The sequence below is a fragment of the Xiphophorus couchianus genome, chromosome 16, assembly GCF_001444195.1.
Source record: "Xiphophorus couchianus chromosome 16, X_couchianus-1.0, whole genome shotgun sequence".
Lineage (NCBI taxonomy): Eukaryota > Metazoa > Chordata > Actinopteri > Cyprinodontiformes > Poeciliidae > Xiphophorus > Xiphophorus couchianus.
In genome coordinates, this window is record NC_040243.1 from 12,364,329 (window position 1) to 12,392,321 (window position 27,993).

Sequence of the window (27,993 nt, forward strand, 5' to 3'; positions counted from 1 at the left end):
ATTTGGGAAGATGTAATCTTTCCTCTATTTCTAAATGTCTGTTTCTCATCTGCTCTGAAATCCACGTAGATCAGGGTATGAAGTGCTGACTTTTGATACAATGAGGACAGCGAGAAAAGAAGTAGGTAACAGACAAGGAAATAAAAAAGATGAACACAATAAAGGGGAAGAAATACACAAGGAAGGAAGGAAAGAAAGAGAAACAAAAACATTTTTCCATAATTTATTTTTTGAAAACTTTTTAAGAACTGTAAAATACTTCAAGGTGCATTACCTTCAATCTGTTCTGGAAATGCAAATTACACACAAAGAGTACAAAGTTTAAAATCACAGTAGAAAATCATTAAGCTACCTACATTTCAAAACACTTTGAACTTGTTTTTAATTCATATTTATTTAGATGTTAGTTTTATTTTCAAATCCGACTAAGCCACTTTTGATGTAAAAAAAAAAAAAAAAAGCACCGTGGCATTACTTTAATCCCATATAATATATCTTAATAGTACAAACAACATCAGCCGTTTTGTAGGAATGACTGAAGGAAAAAAAAATTAAAACAACATTAACTCAGCAGTAAATTACAGTACAGAGTTTTGGTTTTGATGAGGAGTGAAGGCACCAACTTCAGTCTGGATGTGTTTTGCATCTTTCTTGTCCGCGTCTAGGGGTGCGAAGTGTGTGTGTGCAGTGAGCTGATGTGCTGCAGCAGGAGGTCACAGTGAAGGGGGCTCCTGTGTTTGTCCCTCACAGCCTCAGCCTCCCTCTGCAGAAGAGACGGGTGAACCGAGCTGCCGTTCTTCAGGACTTCTGCACAAAGAAACCACACACACAAAGAAAATGACACAGCAAATCAACTGGGCTTTCACTGTTTAAGGACATACGTCAGAAATCTGTAGGTAAACAATTTTATTACTTTAAAAGAAAGTAGTACGTTATTCTTCTGGCATCTTGCTAACAGTCATGACTTTGGTAATCTGAACTGACCTAAATCAAAAGTGAGTCTGATTTAATGATGAGCTTTAACTGTTTACACCCCCTTCTAGTGAAAACTATAAAGAATGAGGAGTAACAAAGAACCTTCACATTTATGAGGATATTAAGTATATTATATATGCTGTAATTGGATCATGTCAATGTACTTGATTTTTTTTATTCAATAACATATTTTAACCATTTAAAATATCTTATTGCTTTCCAAATGACGGCAGAATTAACTTGAATTAATTTTCTAGTGAAGCGACCTCACCAGAAGATGGAAGTAGAGCGCTTTCTCTTACTCATGAAAAAGTTCCTTTTCTTTCCACAGGGAGGCGATAAATCCGCCTCTTTCATTTTTCTCCAACAATCTGTAGATTTTAGGAGTGTAGTGGTTTTCCTACACAGGTGGACTCTTCAGTGATCAAAATATTAAAGTCCAGTGGTGACATGCCACCAGATTGAAGGATTCAGCCTGTATTATACTTTCTTTTGTTGTTTAGGGGATTCTTCAGGTTTTCTTTAAGTGCCAGTAGAGATGAATGGGTGGGTGGGGGGTAGAGGGGGCTCTGAGATAAAGGAGAACAATGATGGCTTGTGAGAAGTGATTTAAACTTGTGCCAACAGTGAGACAAGGAGGGATGAGAGGGAGAGGACGGGAACGCTGTCCATCATTCTGTCAGGATGCGCCGCAGACATCCAGCCACTTCAGAGACATGCGTTTGAAATATAAGAAGCGTAAGAAAAGGATCAACTATTAACTGAAACAAGCAGGGGGAGACAAAGCAGAACAAAGAGAGGGTGGAGGGAACAAAGAGCGCTTCAAACACCAGGAAGGAATGCTTCCACGTTTGGGGAGCGGTCAGATGCAGACGGTCGCTCAGCAAGATGTGAGGTCCTCCCGTTTCACAAAGAGACTCCGAGGTGTCTGCGAACGCACCCTGCTTTATTTTATAGAATCTTAGCTCACCCATGTGTTTATGAACTTCAAAACAATGGGATGGAAGCACTTGACAGGTAAAGAGATATGTAAACTTTATAACAGCCTTGCAAAAGTATTCACGGCATTTTAATTTTGCACATTTTGTCAAATTACAACAAACGTCAAAATGTATTTTATTGGGCTTTTAGCTGAGAGTACATTGATTTCAAAAACCTTTAGGAATTAAAATCTGAAAAGTGTGGAATGCATTTGGAATCAGCCCCCTTTACTCTTATGCTCAAAAATAAAAACAAAGAAGCCACTTAATTTTACTGTGGCTCTACCAAACAAATTCCAACAAAATAAATTTAAGTTTTGAGATATTTATGTGATTTTGGCAAGCCCTGATTATGTTCATTATACGTTAATTAATAGATCTGTTGTTTTTTTATTATGCGAGTGCTTTCTTAAAGCTCACAAAGAGGCAACCTAGCCTAGCGACTGAGTTCTGTAGTGCTTCAGATGTTGTTCTGGGCAGTGTTGTGACTTCCTGGGTGAGTTATTGATGCAAATATTTCTGGTAGGCCACAAATTCAAAGGAAAGGTTGGGTTTTCTAATCTGTTCACAATTTTTAGTAGATCAGGGTAAGATACCCCACTTTTCTTCTACTTTGAGTTGTCAGAAAAGTGCTTTTTAATTGTTTTTTTGATTGTGCAGGACAGTAATTAGGTCTAGGCACAACTAGTACAACTGAACCTAAAAAGGTTTGTTCATTACAAATGATTTTTGATTCAACAAAGGGGTCAGTTCTAATTAAAAAATCCAGGTGGACCAGGATTGCTTTTGTTCTCTTAATCGATGACATCATGGTTTACCTTTCTTTCGTGACACGTGGAATTTATAAAGGTGTGTACATTTTCAATGCAGGGGAACAGTTTAAAAAAACCCCCCAAAAAACCCAAACTCAACTTCAACTTTTTAAAAATGTAGAAAAATAATACTCAACCTATTTAAAAGGCCTTCAAATGTTGGAGTCACATTAGAAAACAATGCATGGAAGCTCGTCTTTTATCTGGTGAGCATGAGAATACGCTAGCCTCTCTTTGTCTTCCTGAGCGCTGGAGATGAGAGATCCCATCAAGAGGCCTCTCAGCTTTGGCCGAGCCGTCAGCGCTCGCCTGCATCCTGTCAGAAGTAATGACAGCTAACATTCCTGATAAGTCAGGAAAGAGCAGAAAGTCCCAGGGAGCCGCACACTTTGGGGAAAGCCGCTCAGATTTTTTCCACTGATGAGGCTGTAAATCGGAGCCGCTGTAGAAAACGGGGGGGCCGGGAGAGGAGGAAGGGATACCGACAGATAAAAGATGGAGGGATTAAGTGGGATGAACGTGTGGACAGACGTGAGGAGGTGGCAAGAAAGAGAGGGGAAGGAGAGGGTCCCCATGTGGTTATCATTAGGCCGGTCACACACAACTAAATCCATCTATCACAAGTACTTGAACACCAACTTATTTAGATATTACGACTTTAATCAGTGAAACTGCTCAGTCATTAATTGTTTGTCAGTGACCGACCAGCCCGGTTCTCGACGGATCTGAAGTATTCTGGCAGGAGAAAATGCTCACGCTGGTCTGGGTGATAAACTGAGTGCAAAAGAAGAATAAAAGAAAGCTTTGAAATAAGAGAGAGCTGGCTGTATTCCAGAGGAAGACAATGTTTTGACAGAGGTCATCCTGAATTCCTCTCATCCCCGTGAGTTAGAGGTTTTTTTTAAAAACAAACTAATTTCTTAAATATGAATCTGCACCTTTCTTTCAAAGAGCCAAAAGAAGCAGAGCTGTCTTTCTCAGGCATCTCCACCTATCAACACCCCACCGGTCTCACCCAGCACTTGGTCCTGCATGGAGCTGTCAGGGTCATCCAGGTGCAGCAGGAGCTGCTGAAAGAGGAGCTGCAGATGGGGAGCACAGAGCTCCGGGTTGTAGCCTCCGGTCAGGCTGGACAGCCACAGAGCGACGGCTTGCAGGGAGGCGCTGCGAACCTCCTGGCTGCTGTCGTCCAGACGCTTCAGCAGCTCTGCGGGAGAAACCTGCCATTGTCAAGGTGACCTTTATGGCACATGATGTTTGCATTTTACAGTGTCAGACTTCAATGCATTTTATTGGGATTTTATGCAATAAGAGTTCAAGGGGTTATAAATTCCAAATCTGGAAAAAGTTCATTTTGCATCCAGCTGTGTCAAGGGGAAGAGGTTGTTTCGCTCTCCAAATGAAGTGTGGAGAGCCACTAGAAGGCAGAGATAACCTCTACCCCTGTTTGACCCAGAGAAAACAGGACAGCTTACCCAAAGTGACCACATGTGCAAATAAGGCAAAAAAGTCTCCTACCAGGATAAATCTTGTTCAGAGCCTCGTGGTGTAAACTAGTTCCAACGAGCTGGAGTGTGGCAGAAAGAGAGCGACAGGCCAACACTCGGCTCATCTGAGAGTCTTCATCCAGGGCCGACAACACCAGGGGGCTCAGCTTTTCCTCCAGACTCAGGAGCTGCAAGAAGACATCGACTGGAACTGAATAAGGGATAAATCTGGTCAGCAACTGACCAAATGTGTTTTTAGGCATCGAAGTTCAGAACCTGAACCTGCAGCTTAGTGAAGCACAAGCTTTAAGGCATCATTAAATCAATCTCACATGATGGTCTTAGGGACAGAATGTTTTATTTTACATTTAAAGTGAAATATAACCTTTACCAGATTAGTCTTATCTGCATTTTAAAAACAGCATTAGATTTAAAAACATAGTCCAAGTTTAACCATCACTGTGTGGCAAAAAAAGAAGGAAAGAAAGAAATAGAGAGAGGAAGAAAGAAACAAACTAAGAAAAAGAAAATTCAAGATAAAGTCTTAAAATACAATCACTTTTTTCAGTCTTTTTAAAAAATTTTCCATACTAAATTCAAATGAGAGATTTCTACGGTGTGTGTGGTGAGAGGGAATGTTTTAATCAAAAGTGTGAAACAGAGGTAATGGATAAACAAGATGAAGCTGTGTGAACTCAGCCAAAAGCTACGATGTGATTATTTAAACCTCTGTCGCCCTGTGTGTTTGCTATCGAAACCAGGCAGGCAAAACAATAAAAAAAAGAAAAAACACACTGAGCCACAGTGGATACAAGAGGAGGAGGAAAACTTGGCAGATGTTTCATCCGCCATTACATCAGTGACAATCTGAGAGCGCCAAGTGTAACTGGAGCTGTAAATTGTTTTCACAGGGAGTAAGAGAGGAAACAATGTTCTTATAAAAAGAAAGGCTGCTTGATTCACCTGTGGAAACACACACACACACAACTCTTTGCGGTTCCATCTGTCAGGACGTGTTATTTACTTCATCTCTACTGTAAGCTCATTCTAAGCATCCGGTTTTAAAATCACCCGGCCTTACTTAATCTCAACACTTCGGGCTTTCTAATCTTGTGAGGATATTTAGGTGACACAAGATAGCAGCGGTTCGATCATGCACACCTACGCCATTCTCTCATTGTCCCCCAGGGCTTTGCACCAACTTGCACTTGAGGACGTGTCACCAAATTAAGCTGCTTGACCCAGTTTGGACAGACAGGTCAGCATGCAAACGTAGGGACAAGTGCTGCCAGATGTGCATGTGTTTGTGCGCGTACTGCAACCCGGCAGGCAGGTGCGAGGCCGAGTTTTGGCAACAGTTCCAACGTTTAACCAAAGTCCAGAACAGCTCCGGCATTGTTCCTTTGGGACAAAGGTATGTGAACCCGCTTGCCTCCTCGTACACCTGCTACCTGCTCAGGCCAACTCCCAGAGCCAAGAAGAAAAGATGGTGGAACAACTTGTTTTTCCTCAACAATAAAAAAAAAAAAAAAAGAGTTCAAACAGAAAATCTGAAGTCGACCCCTGAAGGGTTTCTAGAATACACCTTTTGCATTACGTCCGAGTCAACAATAAAAAGTGTTCTTGCAGGTTGTCATTCGACTGGAAAGGGACCAGAACTGATGTTTGGTTCCAGAGCAGGAGTCGTTCAGCACATCTGGTAATGAAATCATGATGTTATAATGTCAATTCGTCTGTGTTTGTGTGTTTACCCACCTGTCCAGGTGTAACAGCACCTCCATGCAGCAGGGCCAGCAGACAGCTCAGTGCTGAGGTTCTGACGGCGGCGGCGGTGCGGCCCGCGTGCCACACCAGGTTAGGAAGGAGAACGTCACGCAGAAACTTCTCCGACTCGTCACAGAAATGCCTGCGATGACATGATGATCGAGTCAGTCCAAATGACATCACGTAGCAGAGCTTGCCGTGTGTTAGAGGATGCAAAAGAATTGAGAAAATTTTCCTAGTCGAAGTCCAGTCCAATGAGAATCTATGATGAGGCTTAAAAATGAATGTTCCCAGATGCTTCCCATCCAATCTGACTGAATTTGAGTAGCAAGCAGCAGGTATTTGCACTAATTCATTGCTGCAACATAACTGATGTGATTCAGTCATTTTCCCACACTCTGGAAGGCAAACTCATGGAGAAAGAAAGAAAAAAACAGAAATAAAAACATCTGGGTTTCCCTCTCTTTCCGTTTTCCATGCTGGCTTCGACCCTCTGATATCAAACTATCTGCACCTGCGCTCTCTCGCCATCCCCCAACCAGCGTTTCCTCCATATTTCAGCTCTTGAGCTGGACTGAGAATCCAACTGGTGCTTTCCCTGTTTCATAAAGTAACTGTAATGACTTCAGCACCAGTAAGGGGCGACTGTGCATCAAAAATACAGCCAGAACTTTCACACCTCCCTAGCTAAGTTTCTTCAACATAAAATGTGTTGACAAGCTTGTCAAGAACGTCACCAGGTGTTGAGGAGTCGGATCTCACTTTGTGATTGCATGTATTCAAACTCCTAAAGATGACACAGAAACTCAAACTGGAACTGGTTTATTCTTTCGTATTTCCAGCCAGGAATCAACAGAGGGAGAATAAAAGAATCCGCTTAACAATCTCATGGTAGCACATTATGATCCTTTAAAATAAACTTCAGGGGTTTTCTAGATCACTCTTCAGAAATGTCAAATATACCACAGACCATGTAGAAAAGTCCAGGGTCGGGATTCAAATTCTGGACTTTTTAACTGCAAGGTAAGAAAGCTACTAACCATCCAGGCCACATTCTGACATTTATTGTATCATTTTCAGATGTCATTTCCCAAACTCCCTCTGTGCTTTTCCCCACTGTTCTGGAGACCAGACCAGATTCACTTTAAGCAAGCTAAATGCCATCTGGTTTTATCAAATGCAATTTTGTCTCAAGTGACAAAAACGTGCTCCCAAAATTCGCCTGGTCTTGGTTCGATTTGCTGTAGCTTTAAATTATTGGTGCCATTACCGTTATACACCTGGAGATTACTGCTGCATCCTCTATTGTTTTAATAGATCACTGATCTATAGGTAATTGGCTTAATAGTACATTGTTAACACATATTATAAATGTGTTAACATTTATTATTTACAGTTGTACTCCCATCTGATGCTGCTTGTTTCATGTATGTTTTAGGAGAAATCTCTAACATACAATTTGTGGCTTTTTTTCATGTTTTTAGACAAAGTCTCAAGTATTTGTGGATTTTAGCTACTGATGAACAGCTGTGGCCTCTGGCACCAGTGAATACCTGAAGTTCACGTATTTTAGTTTGGACTTTAATTAGGTAATTCTCTGAGTGACTATGCTTTTAACTAAATCATTTTACCAAAGCAATAGCTGTATGTTTTGTGACCTGTCTAATTACTTTGCAGCCTCTCATGGGTTTTCCTCTACGATTTTGTCCATCCTGCCTTCCATGATGCTGCCACCGCCATGGGGTTGGCGGATGGTATTTTTACTGAATGACTTCTAGAAATAAAAGGAATGTCTTAAGGCTCTCCTTCAGCAATTACGTCTTTCTTGAAACTTTTTTTTAAAAGTGAGATTTCTTTTAAAAAAAAAATATATGCACCTTCTGCAGGCAACTACAGAACGGATGAAAACCAAGCCACACTTTTCAGCTTTTTACAGATCACATGAATCTAAAATTGTAATCCGTATATAATTTGGCTTCCACTGCTCAATTATGTCTATCAAGTGACATTTCAATACAATTTAGTGTAATATGATGTACGTGAAAAATGCTGATTCATTGTCTGTAATGACATGAAAAAAATGTGATACTGTAATACATCCAAAGGATTATGAACATCTATTAGCTATTCAAGTATTTCTTTATGAAAACGGACTAAAAATGTGTTACAAAGACAGGAATGTCTTGTTTCAGCAATTTTCTCGGATATGTTACAGATTATAGTCATTACAGATAAGGGCACAGTTTTAACTGCTTTGTTATGGCTTGTTTTATAAAGAAATCCATATCTGAATATGCCTTTCTTTTTTGTGGTAAATCTCCAAGCTTGAAATTAAAGAAGCTTGATTTAGTCATCTACAAAAGCTTGAAAGCGGACTCTTATTTCTTTACAAGCGGCACGTTATTTTGGTCTGCCACATCCAGGGGGAAAAGGTATAAACTTTCGTTTCTTGTACTTAACTTTCATATTCAGCTTTTTAATCACGACACGCAAATCCACATAAAAAGCAACATTATGAGTGCGTGCGGATGAAAGGACCTTCCACGTAACTTTCCCTTTCAGGTTCTATACCGAGGTGTCATTATGTCATTTTGGGAGCACAACAAAGAACCAAAGTCTTCTGCATGACTATCATTGTACTCTTGATGACATGCGGCGCGCGTGTGGCCCTGCAATCTGCCGAACAAAGATCAGGCCGTAAATCATGGATGGAGAGAGTGAATGGAAATGTTATGGCAGACCACACAGCTCAGCACGCTGTGAGTTAAGCATTTGTTTGAAACCTTTTTGAAGGTATAACATGGTTTCTGTCTCTTGGTGGTTATGTGATTAGCAGAGATATAGCTAAGGAATGAGAGCGCAGGTGGCTGAGCAGGGAGTGCACAAGGAACAGTGGCTTCTTTTGTTTTGCATCAACATTTGTAGATGGAAGAAAATAATCAGACCAATGTAGAACTTCAAGTTTGCACAATCTTTGGCAGAATATTTTGGCTCCAGAGCTCCTTCTGTTGTTTAAGTGACAACGATATTCTTTCTTGTTGGGCTCCTTGCACTATGTTTCATTGTGCTTCTAATATTGTTTGCAACCAGTGGAAACAAACCTTTTGGCTGCAGCTCTAGTTTTTGCCGTACAGTGTGCCGATTGTCTTTTGGATGGACAGGAGCAGCTGTTATGACTGCTGGGGCCAGGAGAGGGCCCCCATGTTTAAAGCATTCTTTCAGTCTGGAGCTTGATGTCCAAGCTGGCGGCCACTCAGCTGGGGACTCCGAAGAAGCAGGCGGAAACGGCTAAAGCTGTGTCAAGACGTTCCTGTCGTCCCAGCTCCCTAATAAGTCAATGACCATTAAATTACTGTTTAAATTTTTTTCTAAGAAGGCTGTCATCCTTCTACAGGAAAGCCATTTATATCTCTTAAGCTTTCTTCATCTTGTTATGTTACAAACACAAACCTGTATGTATGTTATTTGGATTTTATGTGATAGAACAACACAATATAGCGTATTATTAAGAAGTGGGAGGAAAAGGATGAAATGTGTTGGTATTCATCCCCTCTAAGCCAATAATTACAACTGCAAGCTACAGTTTTCTGGCTTTAGGTCTGGAATTTGACTAGGCCAGTTTAAGAAATTAATATTCTTTGAACTAAGCCATGTCATTGTAGCATAACTTTTAGTCAAAATGATTTTCTCACCCAAATCTCTAAGGCTTACACAGTGCAGATGGATTTATACAAATATTAGATCACACACAGGTGGACTCTGTTTACTAATTACATAACTTCTGAAAGCAGTTAGTTGCACTGGATTTAATTTAGGCTTATTTAAGATTAAAGGAGGTAGAGAAATGTCCATACCACTTATTCCAGATTTGTATATAAATCTAAAAAAATTAAAATAAGGTATATTTTTTCTTACATCTCGCAGTGTTGCATTGGTCTTTCTTCAATATCCCAATAAAATCAATTGATGTACGTGGTTGTAATGTGACAAAAGGTTTAAAAAAAAAAAATCAGGAGAGTTGAAAACCTTTGCAAGACACAGCAAATGGGTGAGTTGAGAGGGGCAGCTTTTTATTCTTAGACATTACTAAAAGTAGCCAACATCATAAAAGTCAACAGGATTTTGCATGTGGGGCAGAAGTGCAGGACAGGGAGGATAAACAATGAGCAGGCCTAATGGTAACTACTCAAAAAACAAGACAGAATCAGACAAAGGCTGACACTCACCATGCCTTTCTGCAGTGACAACAGGGTGGAAACTGTTTCACCTGGTTTTAAAGTTAGAGTGTGTAAAGCGTCTCTCTCACCCCTGGGAATCCAGTGTGTTTTTTGCATCCAGCAGCAGCTTGGCTAGCATCGTGAAAACACTCATCCTCATTTCCATGTCTCTGTTTGGCTGGAGGCAGTTATGGAGCAGAGGCATCAGCTGGTTCAAAAACTCCCCAATAACTGGACCTACAAACACAGAAACGTTCTGACCGTTTTTATGATAATCTATTATGTAGAAAACAAAGGAAGTAACATCAGATACATTTTTTAACCACACTGTCTTCACATCTGTACTTTCTGATGAAGCATTTCAACTCCTTTAAGACAGTATGGCTGCAGAGTTTTTTTTTTCTCTGAGAGAAAAAAATGTATATATATATTGACAACCTGAAGTAAGTAAGTCAACTTTTAAGTTGTAGATATAGAAAATAAAACATTTATGAAACATCCAATTTTATCTAACCCCAGAATTTTAAATTGTATTTCTTAATAAAATACATATATTTTATGTAAAAAAACAACCTAAATTTCCAGAAATCCCAGTCATTTTGAGTCAACTTTCGAAGGATAAATAAAAATGTTTACATATTTACAGCTGATATTCCTGCAGTGGTGGGACTTTATTCAGAATAACTTGATATAATATTGTCAAAAAATCAAAACATGTCAAAAAATGAAAAATGCCAGGATAATTTGAGAATAATCAAACTATCCTGAATTAAGATTTTTTTTGTATTGTCATAATTTTACATAAAATTAAAACTTAAGAGGAAATTCAGTCAAGTCACAAACTCAACTTGGTATTATTCATAGTAATTCTTTTCCAATTTGTGGGTTTAGGCCAATAGTGCAGAAAAACACATCAATTACCAAAATAAAGCAGTTTTTTCAACAGTCCTTGGGTCTATATTGTTGTTTAATGGCCAACCAAACCACTTGGTCAAAGTGAAATTAATTCTATATTTTATTCTAAATGTATAACTATCCTTTTTTTCTGCTCAGGGTTTTGAGGGAAACGAAAGCTTGTATCTATCTGTGAGGTAAAAAAATCACTCAGCGAGAAGTCACAGTAACTCTTAGAAAAAGCAAAAACAGCATAAACCAACTGTTTTTAATTTGTTTTGTACATAGACGGATGACGAAATGACACGGCAACTAAAACCCACACCCATTCCTCTGCCCACTGGAGCACTATTTAAAAACAATAATCAGTCCTCAGTGGACTGGTGAGGCAGACGGTGACAAAGAGTGATGAGGAAATACCCAGACCTTTGATGGAGTGTTTTTTTTTCTTTAAACAAACACCTTTTACAGGAAAGTAACTTAACCTGCAAGTATTTCCAGTTCCATTCATGCCCACACACTTATCTAACATCAGTCCACCTACATGTTTACACAGCTATATATAGTGAGCATAGTGTTTATAGTTGGTGATAAGTCCCTGTGCCCTGTTTGGACTGAGCAGTGACCAGCATGAGAGGAGACAGGGGAAATCCTGACACCAACTGAGGATGTGAGCCAGCCTCATAAAGGGATCAAAGGACAAAGGAGAAAAACACAACAGGAGACCTTGGTAATTAAAAGGAATGAGTTAACTAGAATTAAACAAAGGGATTTCATGGACTTCTTTATGAGTAAATGCAGATAAAGGAATATATTTCAATGTAATAAATAATAATAAAAAAAACACTAATCACTTCTGCTAAGCCCTAACATCTCTCTGCAAACAAAGGAGGGAAATGAAACTACGCCACATCACAACCTATGAGACATTCAGCCATCAGATGAAGAACAAAGGAGTGTACTGAGGACATGAAACAGCAGTATCTGTCCCATCTCAGATCTTAGCTGTCTAAGAACCGCCATCTGATGTTTTAAAGAAGGTCAAAGTCTTCGTTTAAAATCCTGATAAGACATAGTCTCCTTCTTCTACGTCGGTTGTTTTTAGGGAATAAAGATCTCATCTACAAAAGTGAAATGTAAATAAGAACCTAAGTAGTACTAAATCTGCTTGCCACGTCTGTAATAATGTCTCTGTGTCACCAAGCTACGTAGTCACAGGATCACATCAGCTGATTTCTAAGAGGCTAAGCTGGGTTCGTGGGTCAAAGGAGTGATATGATGAAGATGGTTTGTGCAAAAGTCCAGTGATAGGACTGCACTGTGCTTTTTCTGTTAGTAGGCCTTGAGTCTGAGACCAGCATACAAGTCAAGTCTCAAGTCTTTAGGTCACAAGTCTAATTAAAGTTTGAAGTTTTTTTTATTTTTGCAATTCAATTGTCAAACTGGAATCACCATCTTTGGTTTGAGAAGAAAGCAAATCACTTCAAATAAAGTTAAATGACCAATTAAAGAAAATCTAAACTAAAAGTCTCAAACCTCTCTGTTGCATTCAAGTACAAAGCTGTGGCATCCAGATAATTTATTACAGCAGTATGATTTTACAGGGGTTTGATGTCTGATATTTTCTTGGAATTTTTTTAAGGTAATTTTGCGGGTTTAAAGGTTTTTAGAATACAGCATCATGCTCAACCATACACCAGATCTTTGGTACAGTTCCAAATGGCAAATCCGAGAGACTCCACCAGACTCATTAAAAATAAAACAATCTTTCTAAATTATAAATTATGGTAAATATTTTTACTGAAAAGCGCAAACTATGGTTTCATAACCATGGTTTCAGAGGATAAACAACACTGATCCCGAACACACCATCCACCTGGTTAAACAGTGCAGTGACAGTATCATGCTGTAATGGGATGATGGATATAGCTAAATACATGGCAATCCTAAAGTATAAGTGTTTTTTCTATAACACCATTAATAATCCTTAATGAATTACATCTTGCTAATGTGATTGTACTTGAGCTATTTTGCAGAGAATAAAAAACAGAAATGTCAGCCTCTTGCACATACCACAAAACGTTCACAACTGTAATTGCAGCAAAATGTGTTTTACAAAGTTTTGCCACATTTGAATACAAATGCATGCCACAATGTTTGGATTTATATTTGCACCACATTTAAACAAAACATGCTTCACTTGCCTTCCATTTTACAGATATGCTCTAATCTGTCTTGGTCTGTTACATAGAATCCCAATGAAAATCATTTCATTTTAGGATTTTAAAAAGTTTTAGATGTATGAATGTGATCATGTTGAGATTAATTAGTTTTTTTTTTAACTACATTACCTATTTTTCTGAAATAACTTCTGTTCTATTATGTATTGAAATCTCACCTGATTGCGTGAGAACGATATGCAGCTGGAGTCTCTGTGGGGAGTAGCTGGACCAGGTGTTGACAGAGGCAGACAACCAGTCCAGCAACTGTCCCATATGTCGTCTATAGAGCTCCAAGAGGTCCAAGTCCTGAACCTTACTCAAAAAATGTACGCTCTCCAAGGCCTGTGAAAAAAGGTAGAAGCATGAATACCTCTCCTATAAACAACAAAAGTTTGGTAAAAAGTAAAGCAACTGGACAGAACAACTTTAATTTCAGCTACTGAACATAGTTCATTGATTTTTAAGGTCTAATTCCCAGTAGATATACAAAATCAATCAATAAAGTTATGGATGGAACAAAAATGGAGAGGCAAAAAGGTTTTATAACTAAAATCAATCAAACCAAAACTCATGCACTGAAGGCAGCAAAAACACAAGAGCTTCCAGAACTTGCTTTTTTAAACACACACAGGCGAAAAAACACCTCTATAAACCAAGGGGAGAGGAGAAGATGAGATAGCATGGTGAAGTTGGAAAGTCCTGAAGTTATTTTGTGGTCCCTGTGTCTTGGATCATACCACCTGGCACCATAATAAAGGTTTTGTTGCTGGGTTCGTTTACAACCCGTTAAAGTTCTCTGACATTCTTCAGCCATAATTAAACCATGAAAAAGGAAGACTTTTATTTAGAAAATATAAACATTGGCATGTTAAATGAATAACTGTTTATATGCCGTCATTAGCTAACAATTGGATGATAAAATCTCAGCCAATACCAGTGGTTTAGCTAACATTTACTACATGTTCTACAGTTAATACTGTGCAATCCATGATGGGGCTGCTCACCAACTATTAGCTCATGTTCAGGGCAGAGAAACTGACCTTAAGACCATCGCATAGTTCCTTTTTTCGTCCCTCGGGGCTTAACGGTGACAGAGAAACTCTCTGAGTCACAGCTTAACTTCCTCTGCACAAATCTGGACAACCCTGAGCTGCCCACTGATGGGAAAGACATTCCCTATTTCTGGGAAAACAAGACTTCTTTTCCTCTGGGTCCACAAATGCCCAGGGCCAATTCTCACCCTCCCTCTCATTCCTAATCCATTCCTTCCCATCTCATCTTTAATACCGATGCCTGTGTGAACATACACACTGGATGGAGACAGACGTAAACACACGCTGGTGGCCGGTGTGGTGTCTGCGTCTGTGCCAGTTTCTTCCCGCTTCCCTCCCTGTCATTAGTTGACATCGGCGACAAGCAGCTGGATGACACGCTGCCCTCAGACACCGATGGCTTCGCTTCTCACTGCTCCTGTCGGCCGCTTTGGGTTTGGAGACTGACCACTTGACAAACCCTTAATGTCGAGCAATGAATTGGGTTTTGTGAAGCCGACTATGAAAGCAAACTGAGCTCAACGGATGACACAAACCTACTGAGAAACACCACTCATCTCTCCCCATCTGTTTTTCCTCTATTCCTGTCAGTCTCATTTCTTTCTGCACACTTGATCCGCCTCCTTTCACCCAAGACTGGTTTTAAAGTTCCACACCAAAGGTGCAATTTCACCTTCCCTGGCTAAGTGGGTAATTATACAGCTGGTCGTACTCACTTTGAAACTGTACAAATGCTTACATTCCTTGAATAGCTCTCCCTTCATAAAACCCGCTTACCTTTCTAATAAAAAGCAGGAGAAAAAAAAATTGTGAAAGATATAACTTTAGAAAGCAATATTGCTTTTAGCCAGGACTATCTGATCAGAAGGAATAATTCTCTTTTGTGTTGCATTTCCTCACTTTTGCACTGAGTTGTGGATCAGTGGAGAGGCTCTGGATGGTGACCAGCACCTGCAGCAGCTGCAGGCTGGTTGAGCCGCAGTCAGACTCACACTGATGCAGCAGCACATCCACACATGCCAACAACTGCTCCAAGTATGTAACCTGAGAGAGAAATACATAGAAAGCATAATTACCACGTTTCCTTCATACCAAAAGAAGTTCACACACACTTGACCTGTTGATCCTTTTAGACGCATCTCAATAAATTACAATTACAATCTTTTTGAAGTTATTTAATTTAAAAAGAGAAACTCACATTTCATTGGTTTGATACTTCCATAAGGAGGGTAAGTCACCAAAAATTACATAGTGTTAAAACTGTTGTATCCAGGTAGATTTTTAAAAACATTGGCCTTATGTAATATTCACATTTTCTGATTAACTTAATTTAGTTTTTCATTAGCTTTGTCATGTTTATCAAAAATGATCAGGAATAACAGCTTGAGATACACAAATGAGTGTCACTCTTTATATTGAACTACTCACCCTAATTAACTGAATTTATTGAGATGTGTCGGAAGTTTGGAAAAACGTGAACCCAATATTCTGTAACAGATGTACCATTTAGAAATTTCTTACAAACTTCTACTGAAAGTTTCTTGCATTGTTGATTCGTAATGTGCTCAGTTTCTTTGAAATACACATAATTCCCATCCTGTGCCCATTGATTTCAGCTATGGTCAACCATTTCAACAACATTATAAAAAGACGTATTTCTAGTCAATATTTGTCGCTATCAGTGGTTTTCCTGTTTCAGTTGTGCTGCTGCAAGACCAAGTAATATTTTTAACTGTAAGCAAAATAAATGTTCATTAAAAGCAAAGCAGCCCCACAGCATGACGCAGCCTCCACCACGTTTGTCAGCAGCTTGTCTATTACTGTGGAAGGTTTCTGGTGTCACCTAAGCAAACTGATACATTTTATTTGTGGCTTCTGGTTCTTTAAACGTTGCATGTTTAATTTATTTTGGATTTGTATTAAGGTTTTTGATAGAACTTCTAAATATTTAATCATTACTTGATGTTACAACTTTGCTTTTCTTATGCTGCTGCAACACAAATATCTTCTTCTCAAAGAAACATTTTTTACTTTGGGAAAATCAAATTGTGCTAAAATATTTCACCTTCTTTTTGATTTCAGTAAGGAATTCAATGTTAAAGTTAAAGCAAAGCAGCCACAGAGCATAATGCAACCTCAACCACACATTACATTGCAATTTATTGTACATGATTTACTATGTCATCATTTTTGGACCGTGCAGCATCCGTGCAGATTTGTTCACTCCAGTGTGAGGTTCTTCACAGAGGGTTTATATCTCCAGTCAGAAGATGCCACAAATGACTTGGCATGCATCTCAAAAAGTTTTTTTTTTTTTTTATGGAAACAAAAATATTGTAGCATGGAAAAACCTCCACAATGTAATAGACAAGCAGTAACTCTCCCTTCTTTCCTCCTGCAAAAAATAGAAGCGGAGAGAGTCTGGGAATGTGTGATTATCATCATTAGTCCGCTATTGTGGTGAGGTCATGTTTATACAAAGAGCTGCAGCTCAGGCTAATTTCCATGCCATCACTGGGATCAAGACCTCTTTTCCTGTTTTCACCTGTCATTTTGGGGTTTCATGAGGGAGCGATTGTAACAGAAAGGTCTAAGTGAGTTTCACAATGAGATAATAGAGTTTTTCTTCTGTGTGAACGGTCTAATAGGTCTACACACCTATTGTTGTGGACCACTGATCAGCAAATAGGAAGACAAATGCTTTCCTGCTGTGTGCTATGAGTCAGTGATGTGGGAATCCTCAATCTTCAATGTGAATCAGCCTCTCAGTGGCTTGTAGGAGAAGCTGCTGACATTTAATACCTTACAAAAATATTCACACCCCTTGAGCTTTTTTTTATGTTACAGCCACAAACTTCAATGTACTTTATTGGGCTCGTATGTAATACACTGACACAAAGTAGTGCATAATCATGACGTGGAAGAAAAAATTATTAAACACTTTTTTAACAACTTTAAGATCCATAGTGGCCCATGTTAACTCTGGATCAGCAGCAGAGATTCTGAGCTCAGGTGGGAGAGTCTATTGACAGGACAACTGTTCATGCACTTTACAAATCTGGCTTTCACGGAAGAGTCGAAATTAAAAAAAACTATTGTTGAAAGAGAGCGGACAGGTGTTCTGTCTCCAGTTTTCTTTTTTCAGGCCTTGTATAGAATTCAACAAGAATGTGGAAAAATTGTGAATAACTGACACCATTCTTATGTTAAAACATGGTGGTGGCAGCATCATGCATCCTGTATTTAGGATGTTGCTAAATACAGGTCAATCCTTAAAGAAAATATGCAAAAGTCTTCAGAATGGGGCAGACATTCTCCTCTCAACAGGACAAAGACCCTAAACATACAGCCAGGGTTAAATCAAAGAATAATGTGTATATATATATATATATATATATATATATATATATACATTATAAATTGTCTAGTCAAAGCCCAGAGCTAAATCCAATTCATAGTTTGGCCAAAACGTCACAATCTCTAGATATGCCAAGCAGGTTGAAACATATCACACAAGGCTTGCAGTTGAAACTACTGCAAAATGCTGATCTAACAATAATGATTTAGTGAAGCTTCAGTTTTTTTCCTCCTATCAGTTATGATCTACTCTGGGTTGTTCTCTCACATACACTCCAATTGAATATATTAAAGTTTATGGCTGGAAAGTGACAAAACATGGGAAAGCAAAGGAGGTATGAATACTTTTAGCAAGGCACTTTACACACATTAGTGTACAAACACAGACACACAGGTTACATGTGTGCAGAAAACACCCATTAGGGCTGGAATGGGGTAAGAAAAACCGAGAGCGGAAAAAGTGCTGCAGTTTAATGACTAGGTTGACACCTGGAGGCAGGTGATATACACCTGGTTATATTGTAATAGGCATGCTCCGGGGGCCTCATTACGCCATGTGGTGCATCTGTCCACCACTGTATAGTACATCACTTACATCCAGCCAGCTCCTCTGTTAAGGAGCCTTAGCAGGCGATGAATTCCTCTCCAGAGGGGAGTTAACCCCATGCTGCCAGAGACACTGCTATGGCAACAGGGAAACAAACACCGGCAGGGTGTGAGAGTGTGGGTAGACCCCTTTGCAGTCGGGTAACACTTGCCCCTTTTGGAGCTGAGTGTCACTGGATGCGAGCAGTCTCCAGCTGGTATACACGTGCAAGGCGTGCTCATGTTGGAAACATGTTTTTGCAATCAGCAAAATCTTTTATGTTGCAACAAAGTGAGATTTTTTTGACTGTTTGACTAAGATGGCCTCCTGCAGATCTGCTCTGTGGGGTTACGCATTCTTCAAAAATACAAATATTCATTCTTAAGAAAGCCAGGTTGTTTATCAAAAATGTATTCACACTCCTAGAACCTTTTCCTCATTTTGTAATGCTACAAACACTTGACAATGCATTGCAATAGTTTTTTTATGTGGAATATCAGCACAAAGAAACAGGGAATGGTGAAGTAGTAGGAAAATGGATCCATGGCATGACATCTCAAAATATTTTAGAAACAAAAAAGTGTCACAGTCATTTATACTGAGACTTCTATAATCAGATACCCCAAATAAAATGTAGCACAAGCAGGAAATAGCAAGAAACACTGAATGCATACGATTGCAATAAAAAAGTCAGTTGATTCGAAAGCAAAGTTGTACCATACCATAAAGCTAAGCTCAAAATTATTCATACATTTGGCAAATTTATATATAATGTAATCTTTCTACTGACTGGAATAATATTAATCTTTAGGAGCGATCCGATCGGAGTTGAATTTGTCAAGTGAGCTAAAAATCTTATTTTCTGTTGGGAAATGTTTTTACTGTAAGTTAAAATAATTTAAAATATAAATCAACAAATATTTGGCTTAATAATACATCAACCTCCTAGTGAACCAGGGTGGTGGCAGTGTCATGCTATGGAAATACAGCATAAATACAGCACTATTTATGTCATTGATAGTAACATGAAAAATGTTTTTTTATAGAAAGAATATACAGAATGTGAAATTCTAATAAAGGTTTATGGTTGTAACGTGAAAAAATGTAAAAGAAAAAAAAAAGTTCAAGAAGGCATCAATTTAAGCTTGAACTCCAGCTCTATTTTTCTTATTTCTGACTGAAATAACTTTGAAAAAAGGAGCTCTTCTGTTATTCAAAAAGAAGACAGAGCACATACTGTAAATCACTGGGAAGATGCTAACCTCTATAGCTGCTGGCTTTCTTCGTCTCCAATTTACGACCAATATTTTTAATTCCCGCTGAGCATCCTGCCGTTTATTTTTGTACGCTGTCTTTCCCTCTTAACAGGAATACAGAAGAAAACAGAGTTGAAAGACCCTGAGAGCTTACGTCGTGCAGACGCCTCATATATCAGCTTTCATTTTTTTCAGCTCCCAGCCGGGCCTCGAGGTTCCCACTACTTCTGCTCACTTTGAAGATTATTTATGTTTAATTTCTAAACAGGCATATAGTTCCATCCAAGTCAAACATCATGTCTACTGTACTTTCTCTTTGCCTCCTGTTTGAAGTGGCATGTAATTCTATCAGGTTAAATCCAAACATTTCATAAATGTCTTAGCTATTAAAAATAAAATGAAAGGTTTAGTTTCTAGGACTTAGAGCTGCTATGGTGTGTCTAGAGGTAAATATATTAAACGAAATAATTTTACAACAGAAAACAAGCAAAAAGCATGATGCTTGATAGTGGTTCGTTCATCTATGGTGGTCGAATTTACAGATAAAGATTCAGCTCTCTGCTGTGAACAATGCCTGTTATGAAAAGAATGTCGCAGGTGGGCTTATCTAAGCTCAAAGCTCTTCAGGGACAGTGCTCGCTACGCTTTGTCCTCAAAAACAGCGACAAAGAAAGATAGATGGAGAAGGAGACGAAGAGGAAGCAGAGGTCTGCCCACATCTGTGCGGCAGCGTGTGACTCTGCCGTCCTGTTAATTCTCTGTCCGCTCGACCCCTGCCGGACAGCGACGGGGGATGACAGGAGGTCAATTTCCCCTCCTCATTTATCACCGGCCTTGACCGTGTTAGGCTTTAAAATTTGAAGGCACAGCTGAACTATAGTGGTGAATCTTGTGTGCTGCATCGCCTGCTCCATAGGTCCATGAGGGGTCACGCGAAATTAGTGGATTTTTGTTATTATTATCTCACAGAGGAGATTCTTGAAGCCCAGTCTGAGCAAGAGGAATGGGGCTCTCGCTCCATTCCAGTTTTAAAAAAGCATGGGCAAAAATAGCCCTCTGCCAGACAACAGCAAGAGAAACTTGTATGGTGTAAAAGCAAAAAAGATGTTTAGATTTTTCCACAAGTAAGGAAACATTTTCTAAAAAGCGCAACAATGTAGATGCAGATGATAAGAGATGCGTGACAGCAGCGACGGTCTGATCAAAGTCTTGAAATAATAGATTAGAAAAACATCACATGTGCTGGCAACCATTTTACCAGAGTGGGCATGTTTTTTGGAATTACTCAAAAGCAAACCCAACAAACCAACTGCTGTTCTTGGATAGTCTCCAACGTATGACCCTTTTTAGCCGCCTTGTTGTAACAACCTACTCTTCATCAAACGTTTCAACTTGTCTATCATTATACTTGATCAAATGGGCTAAAGTAAGAGCAACAATACATTGTAAACAGCTTTCACAAACAGGATTATTATACCAATTTCATGCTTTTTAAGAGGTGTTTGATCTGCTCTTTTATCAGAATAAATGCTTTTAAGAAGATGGAACTTAAATGATTATTTAACCAAATGTACAAATCTATTTTTCAAATTCACACACTATGGACCAAATACATGCTTCCATCACCACTAATACCTTTGGTACATTTTTTCTTATGCTGTAGAGAAGCTATGGAGTTACTGAAGTCACCAATTAGGTTCTCGCAAAGTTCACCCTGAATGTTTGACCACGCTTCTAACTATCCTGTTAGAATACCAACTGTGTCAAAGTTTCAGACATGTAGGAAATTCGTGACCTCATAAGGAGTCCTTGATCTTTATTCCACATACTATTTGCAAAGCACAATAGTCAATTACAGCATAACAAACCCTAACATCTAATTGTGATACTACTGCTGAGTATTGATTACAAATAACCCAAACTACATGTCAAACAATGTCCCCAACACTCTTTGTGATCCTTAATCTCTCGATCACACCGCTAAATAGGCAGGTCAAATAGATTATTGGAATGTAGAACGTGCGTGCATGGCCCTAAAGTATAGATTCCTGGATTGTTATTAGTCATTCTAATTGGTTTCCTTTCATTTAACGGGGACAATTTGGGTTTGATGGCTGAAACTTTGGGTGTGTTCACATCTTATAGTCCAGCAGACTTGGTTTGATTGGGAACCAAAACTACAACATTTTTGAGTATTTTCCGTTGATGTGGTTCGCTTTCATACTGTACAGTGTCAAACAATCCAAACTCTTTGAAAAACCTGCTCATCCCCTTGCCCGTGGTGGCACTGCACCACAAATCACTCCACCAAGAACCACTGAAGGAAATGACACAAAACCTCAGAAGAAGACATGAGCACAAACTAACTGAGATCTAGACTTTTTGGCGGACCAGAATTGGCTTTTTTGGTCTACATCAGAGTACGATTGTGCATTCAAACCTCCCCAATCGAACCAGACTTTCTAGGCAAATGAACTATCCATCCATCCATCCATTCATTCATTTTCTTACACCGTTGTCCGTACTGGGACCGGGAGGGTGCTGGTGTCTATCTCCAGCTAACGTTTCGGGTCGCCAGGCAAATGAACTAGTTTGATTGAAGCAGACTAAACACGGCTAGTGTGAATGCACTCTTTGACAGCATTTGATGCTCTAGTTGGACAAATATCCCCAAAACACATTAAATGAGGTTGATGTTAAGGTTCTGGAAAGCTCTGATCTTAATTCTATAAAAAATATATGGACTGTGAGTCTCTGTAAACTTCTGGATACCACTATGTGTTTTAATGGGCACAAATGACTCAGATGGCCTGAAGTACTTATGAAAGTCTGGTAAATAAAACTGGTAGACCACATTCTTATTCAGACTCCAGTTATCCTCCTCTGACCTGCTGATATTCCTGGCAGACTTCAGGCTGCACCAGAGTGTCTATGACCTGCTGAAGATGTGGTTTTAGAAGCGGTTTGGAGCCGCCTCCCAGGACTGCAGCCAGAACCATGAGGGGTGTCCAAGGGTGAGAGGGAGAGCTCGGAGTCGTCACATGTTCAAGCATCAGCTTCAGAAAGACAGGTGGTGGGACAAAAGTTCCAACCAGCTTAGCAGCAGCCAGGCACTGTCAGTGAGCACAGACAGGAAAGGAGACAGAAAAAAACAGGACACATCAGGAAGGAGAAGAGGAGGAAGTCCTTTTTTTAATCTACCACACATCAAAGATCTTGACAATCCATTATTGTAAACAGGTGCATCCTAAGTCCTTGAACACTGCTTGGCCCAATTTAAAATAATAATAAAAAAATCAATAAACTTAAATGAATGTTAAACCGTTGACTCAACAAATCCCTCTGTCTCACTAAAACTTTTATTGTTGCCTTAATAAACACACACACAAAATAATGCATCACGTCCTTCCCAGCTGATCAAAGGTTTTCTGGGTCTTACATTGTTCACCACGTCCCTCTCTGTGTCAGCACAGGCCCGGTAGAGCAAGGCCAGCAGAGGTTGCAGATGCTGCGTGGTGTGGTCCTCGGCGTGCAGCAGCAGCACGGAGAGAAGCTGGGACGTCCGGACTCGGGTCGGCACCAGCCAGTCGGTCACATCGTGGGCGACAGCTGGTACCAGTCTGCTTAGATTTCTAACCACCAGTTCTCTACAGCCCAGTCCTGGACGTTCCACTGAAGGACAGCAAATTTATCATAATAATTTTTATTATAATATCATAATCAATATTTTATATTGATAAGCATGTGTCTGATTCCTTCCAATACACAAATGTGCACTGTTTTGTGTTGGTTTGTCAAATAAAAACCCAACTGAACACACTAAATTCTGTAATTATAATAAGGCAAAATATGGAGAAAGATTAAGCATTGTAAAAAAATTCAAGCACTGTAAAACATGGAGCATATTGGGAGTGAATTTCATTGCTAATTTTGATTTAGCCAACCCTTGCTTCCTTTCTCTCTTGTAGAGGCACACTGATGAGAAAGGAAGCAAAGACTAACAGCAGACGGATATAAATCAGAGAGGCAAACCACAACAAGCCCAAACAAGACCATTTCTGGATGTCTTGCTGTCTGACAGTGACCTCTTCACTCGGGGTGAGCCGGCAGATTTATGATGGCAAGAAAGTGAAAGACAAAAGGAGGAGGAAAAGAAAAGCCTCCTCTTTTTTCTTTTCCTTCTGTAGGCAGAGTTGGTTTTCATCCATAATGTTGCTTTGCTATCTCTGAGGTTTGGACAGAAGCTTTATTGCAGCGCAGAGTACACTCACCCCTGGTTCTTAGGTAACACGTGGTGACCATGTTCAGGTTCAGGCTCATTCTGTGACCTGAGGCAAACATTAATCTTTGCAGGCCAGTGCCTGCCCTGACAACATAACAGTCATAGAAAGCCTATTTTCATAAAATGTAATAACCAAGAGAAGCTGCAACAAAAATGTATGGCTTACTTTATGTTGGTGCAATTACATTACCTCAGTATGCAGATGTGAACATATAAAAAAAAACAGATTAAACTCTCAAATAATTTTTTTTCTTATTGGGTTGTATTAGTTAAAAAAAAACAAGATGATTTTTTTTAATTCTAGCTATATAAATTAGGATTTTATTACACCCTTTAAAGAAGAAAAGAAATAAAAAAACAATCATTTAAAGTGGCAATATTAGTACTGCTCTGTGGTTTTACACATTTCTCAGAAATAACACTAAGGACATCTACAGTACGTTATACTTTGGGATAGTGCAGTTTCACTTTTTAAACCCAGCTATTAGAAGAAATAAAATTTTCAATGATACTCCAATTTTCTTTTTTTTTTCTCCGAAGAGTTTTTGCGGTGCTAGTGGCTCGTATTTTTTCCACAGTAGGCAGACAGGAAGGAGGGTGAGGAGAGGGGGGAAGACATGCGGCAAAGGTCGTCGGGACCGGGAGTCGAACCCGTGATGTCCGCGTCGAGGACTAAGGCCTCCAAACGTGGGGCGCGCTAACCGCCTGCGCCACCACAGCACGCCCCATGATACTCCAATTTTTTGGAGAAACCCCTTTGTTGTGCAGCTCCAGTTCAGGGTCAAATACTCTTACATTAAAGTTCTTCCATCAATTTACGGAGTGAAAAATTGTTGTTTTCCAATCTAAAAAATTACAATTGGAGGGTGCACAGACATTTGGTTAACATAAGTTCAATCAGAAAAAAACATAACATATTCCAAACTATGGTGACTGTAAAAAAATAGCCTACGGTCTGCAGCAGATTAGAGGGAAGGCTGATATTTTTAGTACAGAAAACACAACAGTTATTTTGAGGCAAGTACAAACTTTTTGTTGCATTTTTTCAAACAAGTGACACATTATTGTTTTCACTGAAACACACAGAAGTTGAAAGTAAACATGTTATTGGTATAGTGACTGACCTCCGGGTGGATAGTGAGGAGGCGGGCTGAGAAGGAAATCCATCTTGTCCTTTATGTCGTCCTCATTTTCCTTCTCCCACTGCAGGCCTGCTTGTCTCCACAAATCAGCTGCTAACAGTCTGTAACATTTGGTACAAACATCCCATATTTCTTAGTTAACCACTTTCTCATAGAATTCATTGCGATTTCCATTATTAAAGGAGGAATATTTAAAACCCCATTTTTTGAGCTTGATAAATAAATATGGATAATACATAAAGGAATTTTATACTAAATGTGTAGCAGGGGTGCATTTACATTTGTAATCTCATCTATCTAATATTTGGTAAATATTAAAGAATACAATTCAGGTTTGAATTGTATTGTCAATTCAAACCTGATTTCTGGGATCTCATCGCCGATGCTGCTCAGCAGGAGTGGAATGAGTTTGTGGAAATATGAATACCGATCTCTCATGTTTAAAAGCCAGTCACCAACAACTGCAGTCACAGCTTTTCTCACCTGAAATATAAAAGAAAATGAGATGCAAAAAAAAAACCAAAAAACTTTTTTGCTCGTTTTATTTCATATATAAAATAAGAAAATCTTTACTGAAAGGTAAGAATGTAGTTTTTTTTACAAACCATAAAGCCACATAGTAACAAGCAAACAGCAGGTGATAGAAAGCACACAGGTAAAGCTTTCTAAAAGACACTTAATAACAAAAGAAAAACCTGAGGCGAGTCGTCGAATAGTCTCTGTGCTAGGTGTGACAGCACATCATCCACGTTTTTTCCACTGCCATGCTGTATGACTGCACCAGTGGCTTCGATGACTGAAACTCTGACCCGTGAATGCTGATGACTTATGGTCTGCATGAGCGGCTTTACCAGACTCTCAGCTTGCATGTGAAAATGTTCTAAAAGAAAGAAAGAAAGCGGATTTCAACGTGCTTACATTTTAATTTGGACTTTCTGATTTGAACATAAATTAATTTCATAAGGAAGCATTACCAAACAATAAATAAGCTTAAAATGGAAAACTTTAGATGTATTGCGAAATTAATCCATTTCATCTGTATCAATTTAAATGTATTTAAGGATCATTTAATGTATTTAATTTCACTAGATCTCACAAGACACAAAGAGCACAGGATAAAAAAGAAAGGGATTTAAAAAAATCCCAGTTATGATTCTGTCAGTAATCATCACTAGAGTTCCTGGAATTGAGCTAGTCAGCTGTCAATGCTAAACAATTTTGTGGAAAAGTGTCTTTTAGTAGATTTTGGCACAGTCTAAAACATTTGAGTTGCATTAATCCAAAGTGTTAAGGAACAGGAAGCCAGAGCTAGATTGGTTGGACCAGACTTCTGAGCCAGTTAAATGTAAAAATGGATGATACATCTACTCTTTACATTTCCAAACTTCCCTTTCAATTTGATTTAGTTCCTGCAAACACTAGTTGCCACCTGATATAAAAATGTTTAGAAGGCATTGAAGTAGGCATTAGCACAAATTTTCTGAATTATTCAAATGTTTCACCATTACTAGTTAGTTTTACTTAAAACAACCCGCAAGTCAGCTTCAAGAGTGTAAGGTGCCTTTAAGAGAATGAAACCAAACTCTACTTTTTTCCAGCCTTCACTGTCTGTGTGTGTTTTTGCAACTGAACTAATTCCAAACAGCCAAATCGGACTTTTCTGGAAGTGTGACAAAAACAATGTAACCTTGTTCCTTTATCCAGCTGACCAGACGTGCACAGCAACAGGTAGGGGAGGAGTAACACTGCAAATTTATTCGATTTTCTGTGATCTCTTGATAAAGTTATTTGAAATTGTAGAGATGATTTGACAATTTTTCATGTTTGAAGTCACAACCTTGACTTTAAATTATCGACTGGTACTGCTTTACTAGTAAATGATTATTGCCTTACGTGATGTCATCCAAGGAATGTGCACATTTACCTGGTTTCTGACAGTAATTTTGTATTAATTTAATGTGCTTAAAAACAACAGAAGCAGCAAAAGAAATAAAAAAACTAATTTGAATTTAATAAGTAAAAGTTATACCTAAGCCGGACTGATTAATCTGACTAGTAGCTTTAAATTTTAAAATGAATGACACCATAAACAACTTCTTCACCCATGATATTATTCTCTTTCCACCCTGACTTCAAAATATTATTTCTTGTCATTTTGATAATAATGTCTGACCTGTAATCATCTCAATACTCCAACTTTGAGAACTACTAACCGAGAATGAAAAAAAAAAAAAAAACAACTAATAAGAACTGCGGCTGCGCAGTAGAGAGTACTGTAAAAGCGTGTGTAGTATGAATCCAAGGCAACCAACCTGGCACAGACTTTGCAAAGCCAACAGTGCATCTGCAACTTTCCTTTTTGACATCCGGAAACGGGTCAACGATGGTTCTCTGCAGAATGTTGATCATTTCGTTCAGATAAGGCACTAAATGTTTACCACACACCTCCACCAACAGAGTCAACAGCTCCACAGCCGAGAGCCGAAGCTCTTCCGACGGCTCCAAGATTTCTTTGTCGCCGAACCGCTGGCCCAGACAGGGCATGAGATAGGGCAACGCTTCCTCCGGTTTGGGGACACAACGAATAAACTCTGTTATGATCGCAATGGTGGTTTCTCTGCATTTTTCCGTTGGGTCTGACAGACACTTGAGGAGAGGCTTGAGGAGAGAAGAGAATACTTCCTGTAAAATGCCGCTGGGGAGTCCTTTATTCACAGTCTCCTTCCTTATCGACTCAAGAGCCCTCTTTCGTGTCGCCTTGTTGTCCTCGTTCAAGCAGTTTAAGTGTCGGCTGATACCTCTCAAAACCTCAGAGGCAGCATGCTGGTCTCCTGCCACTGCCATCTTAACTATCGCTATGACAACCGGTTGCTTCGCGACAAACAAACGTCTGCTTTACGACAGCTGTAGATTCAAAATCAAAACCTTTACAAACGTTTACAAAGTAACAAAATGCAACATAAATTT

The 27,993-nt window shown here is 39.1% G+C and overlaps 1 protein-coding gene across 1 annotated transcript; it reads right to left on the bottom strand.

Annotated features, from left to right (window-relative positions):
* Nucleotides 1–207: 207 nt before the first annotated feature.
* dnaaf5 (dynein axonemal assembly factor 5) lies at nucleotides 208–27,901 on the bottom strand. Its single transcript, XM_028042950.1, has 13 exons — nucleotides 27,339–27,901; nucleotides 25,722–25,906; nucleotides 25,385–25,509; nucleotides 25,009–25,127; nucleotides 23,042–23,274; nucleotides 22,491–22,715; nucleotides 15,304–15,447; nucleotides 13,528–13,693; nucleotides 10,325–10,472; nucleotides 6,010–6,160; nucleotides 4,286–4,442; nucleotides 3,783–3,974; nucleotides 208–807 (listed from the first exon to the last, which is right to left on the bottom strand). Exons 1-13 carry the CDS (start codon nucleotides 27,868–27,870, stop codon nucleotides 662–664), a joined length of 2,523 nt encoding a protein of 840 aa, XP_027898751.1. The 5' UTR covers nucleotides 27,871–27,901; the 3' UTR covers nucleotides 208–661.
* Nucleotides 27,902–27,993: the final 92 nt, after the last annotated feature.

What these genes read in the sequence shown, in the direction of transcription:
- dnaaf5 (XM_028042950.1), bottom strand. Translation starts at nt 27,870, where the DNA reads ATGGCAGTGGCAGGAGACCAGCATGCTGCCTCTGAGGTTTTGAGAGGT. An exon ending in AACACACTGGATTCCCAGGG is followed by an intron (nt 6,161 to 10,324) that starts GTGAGAGAGACG and finishes ATGTCATCGCAG; the next exon opens with GCATTTCTGTGACGAGTCGG. An exon ending in TCTGAACAAGATTTATCCTG is followed by an intron (nt 3,975 to 4,285) that starts GTAGGAGACTTT and finishes TTTCTCCCGCAG; the next exon opens with AGCTGCTGAAGCGTCTGGAC.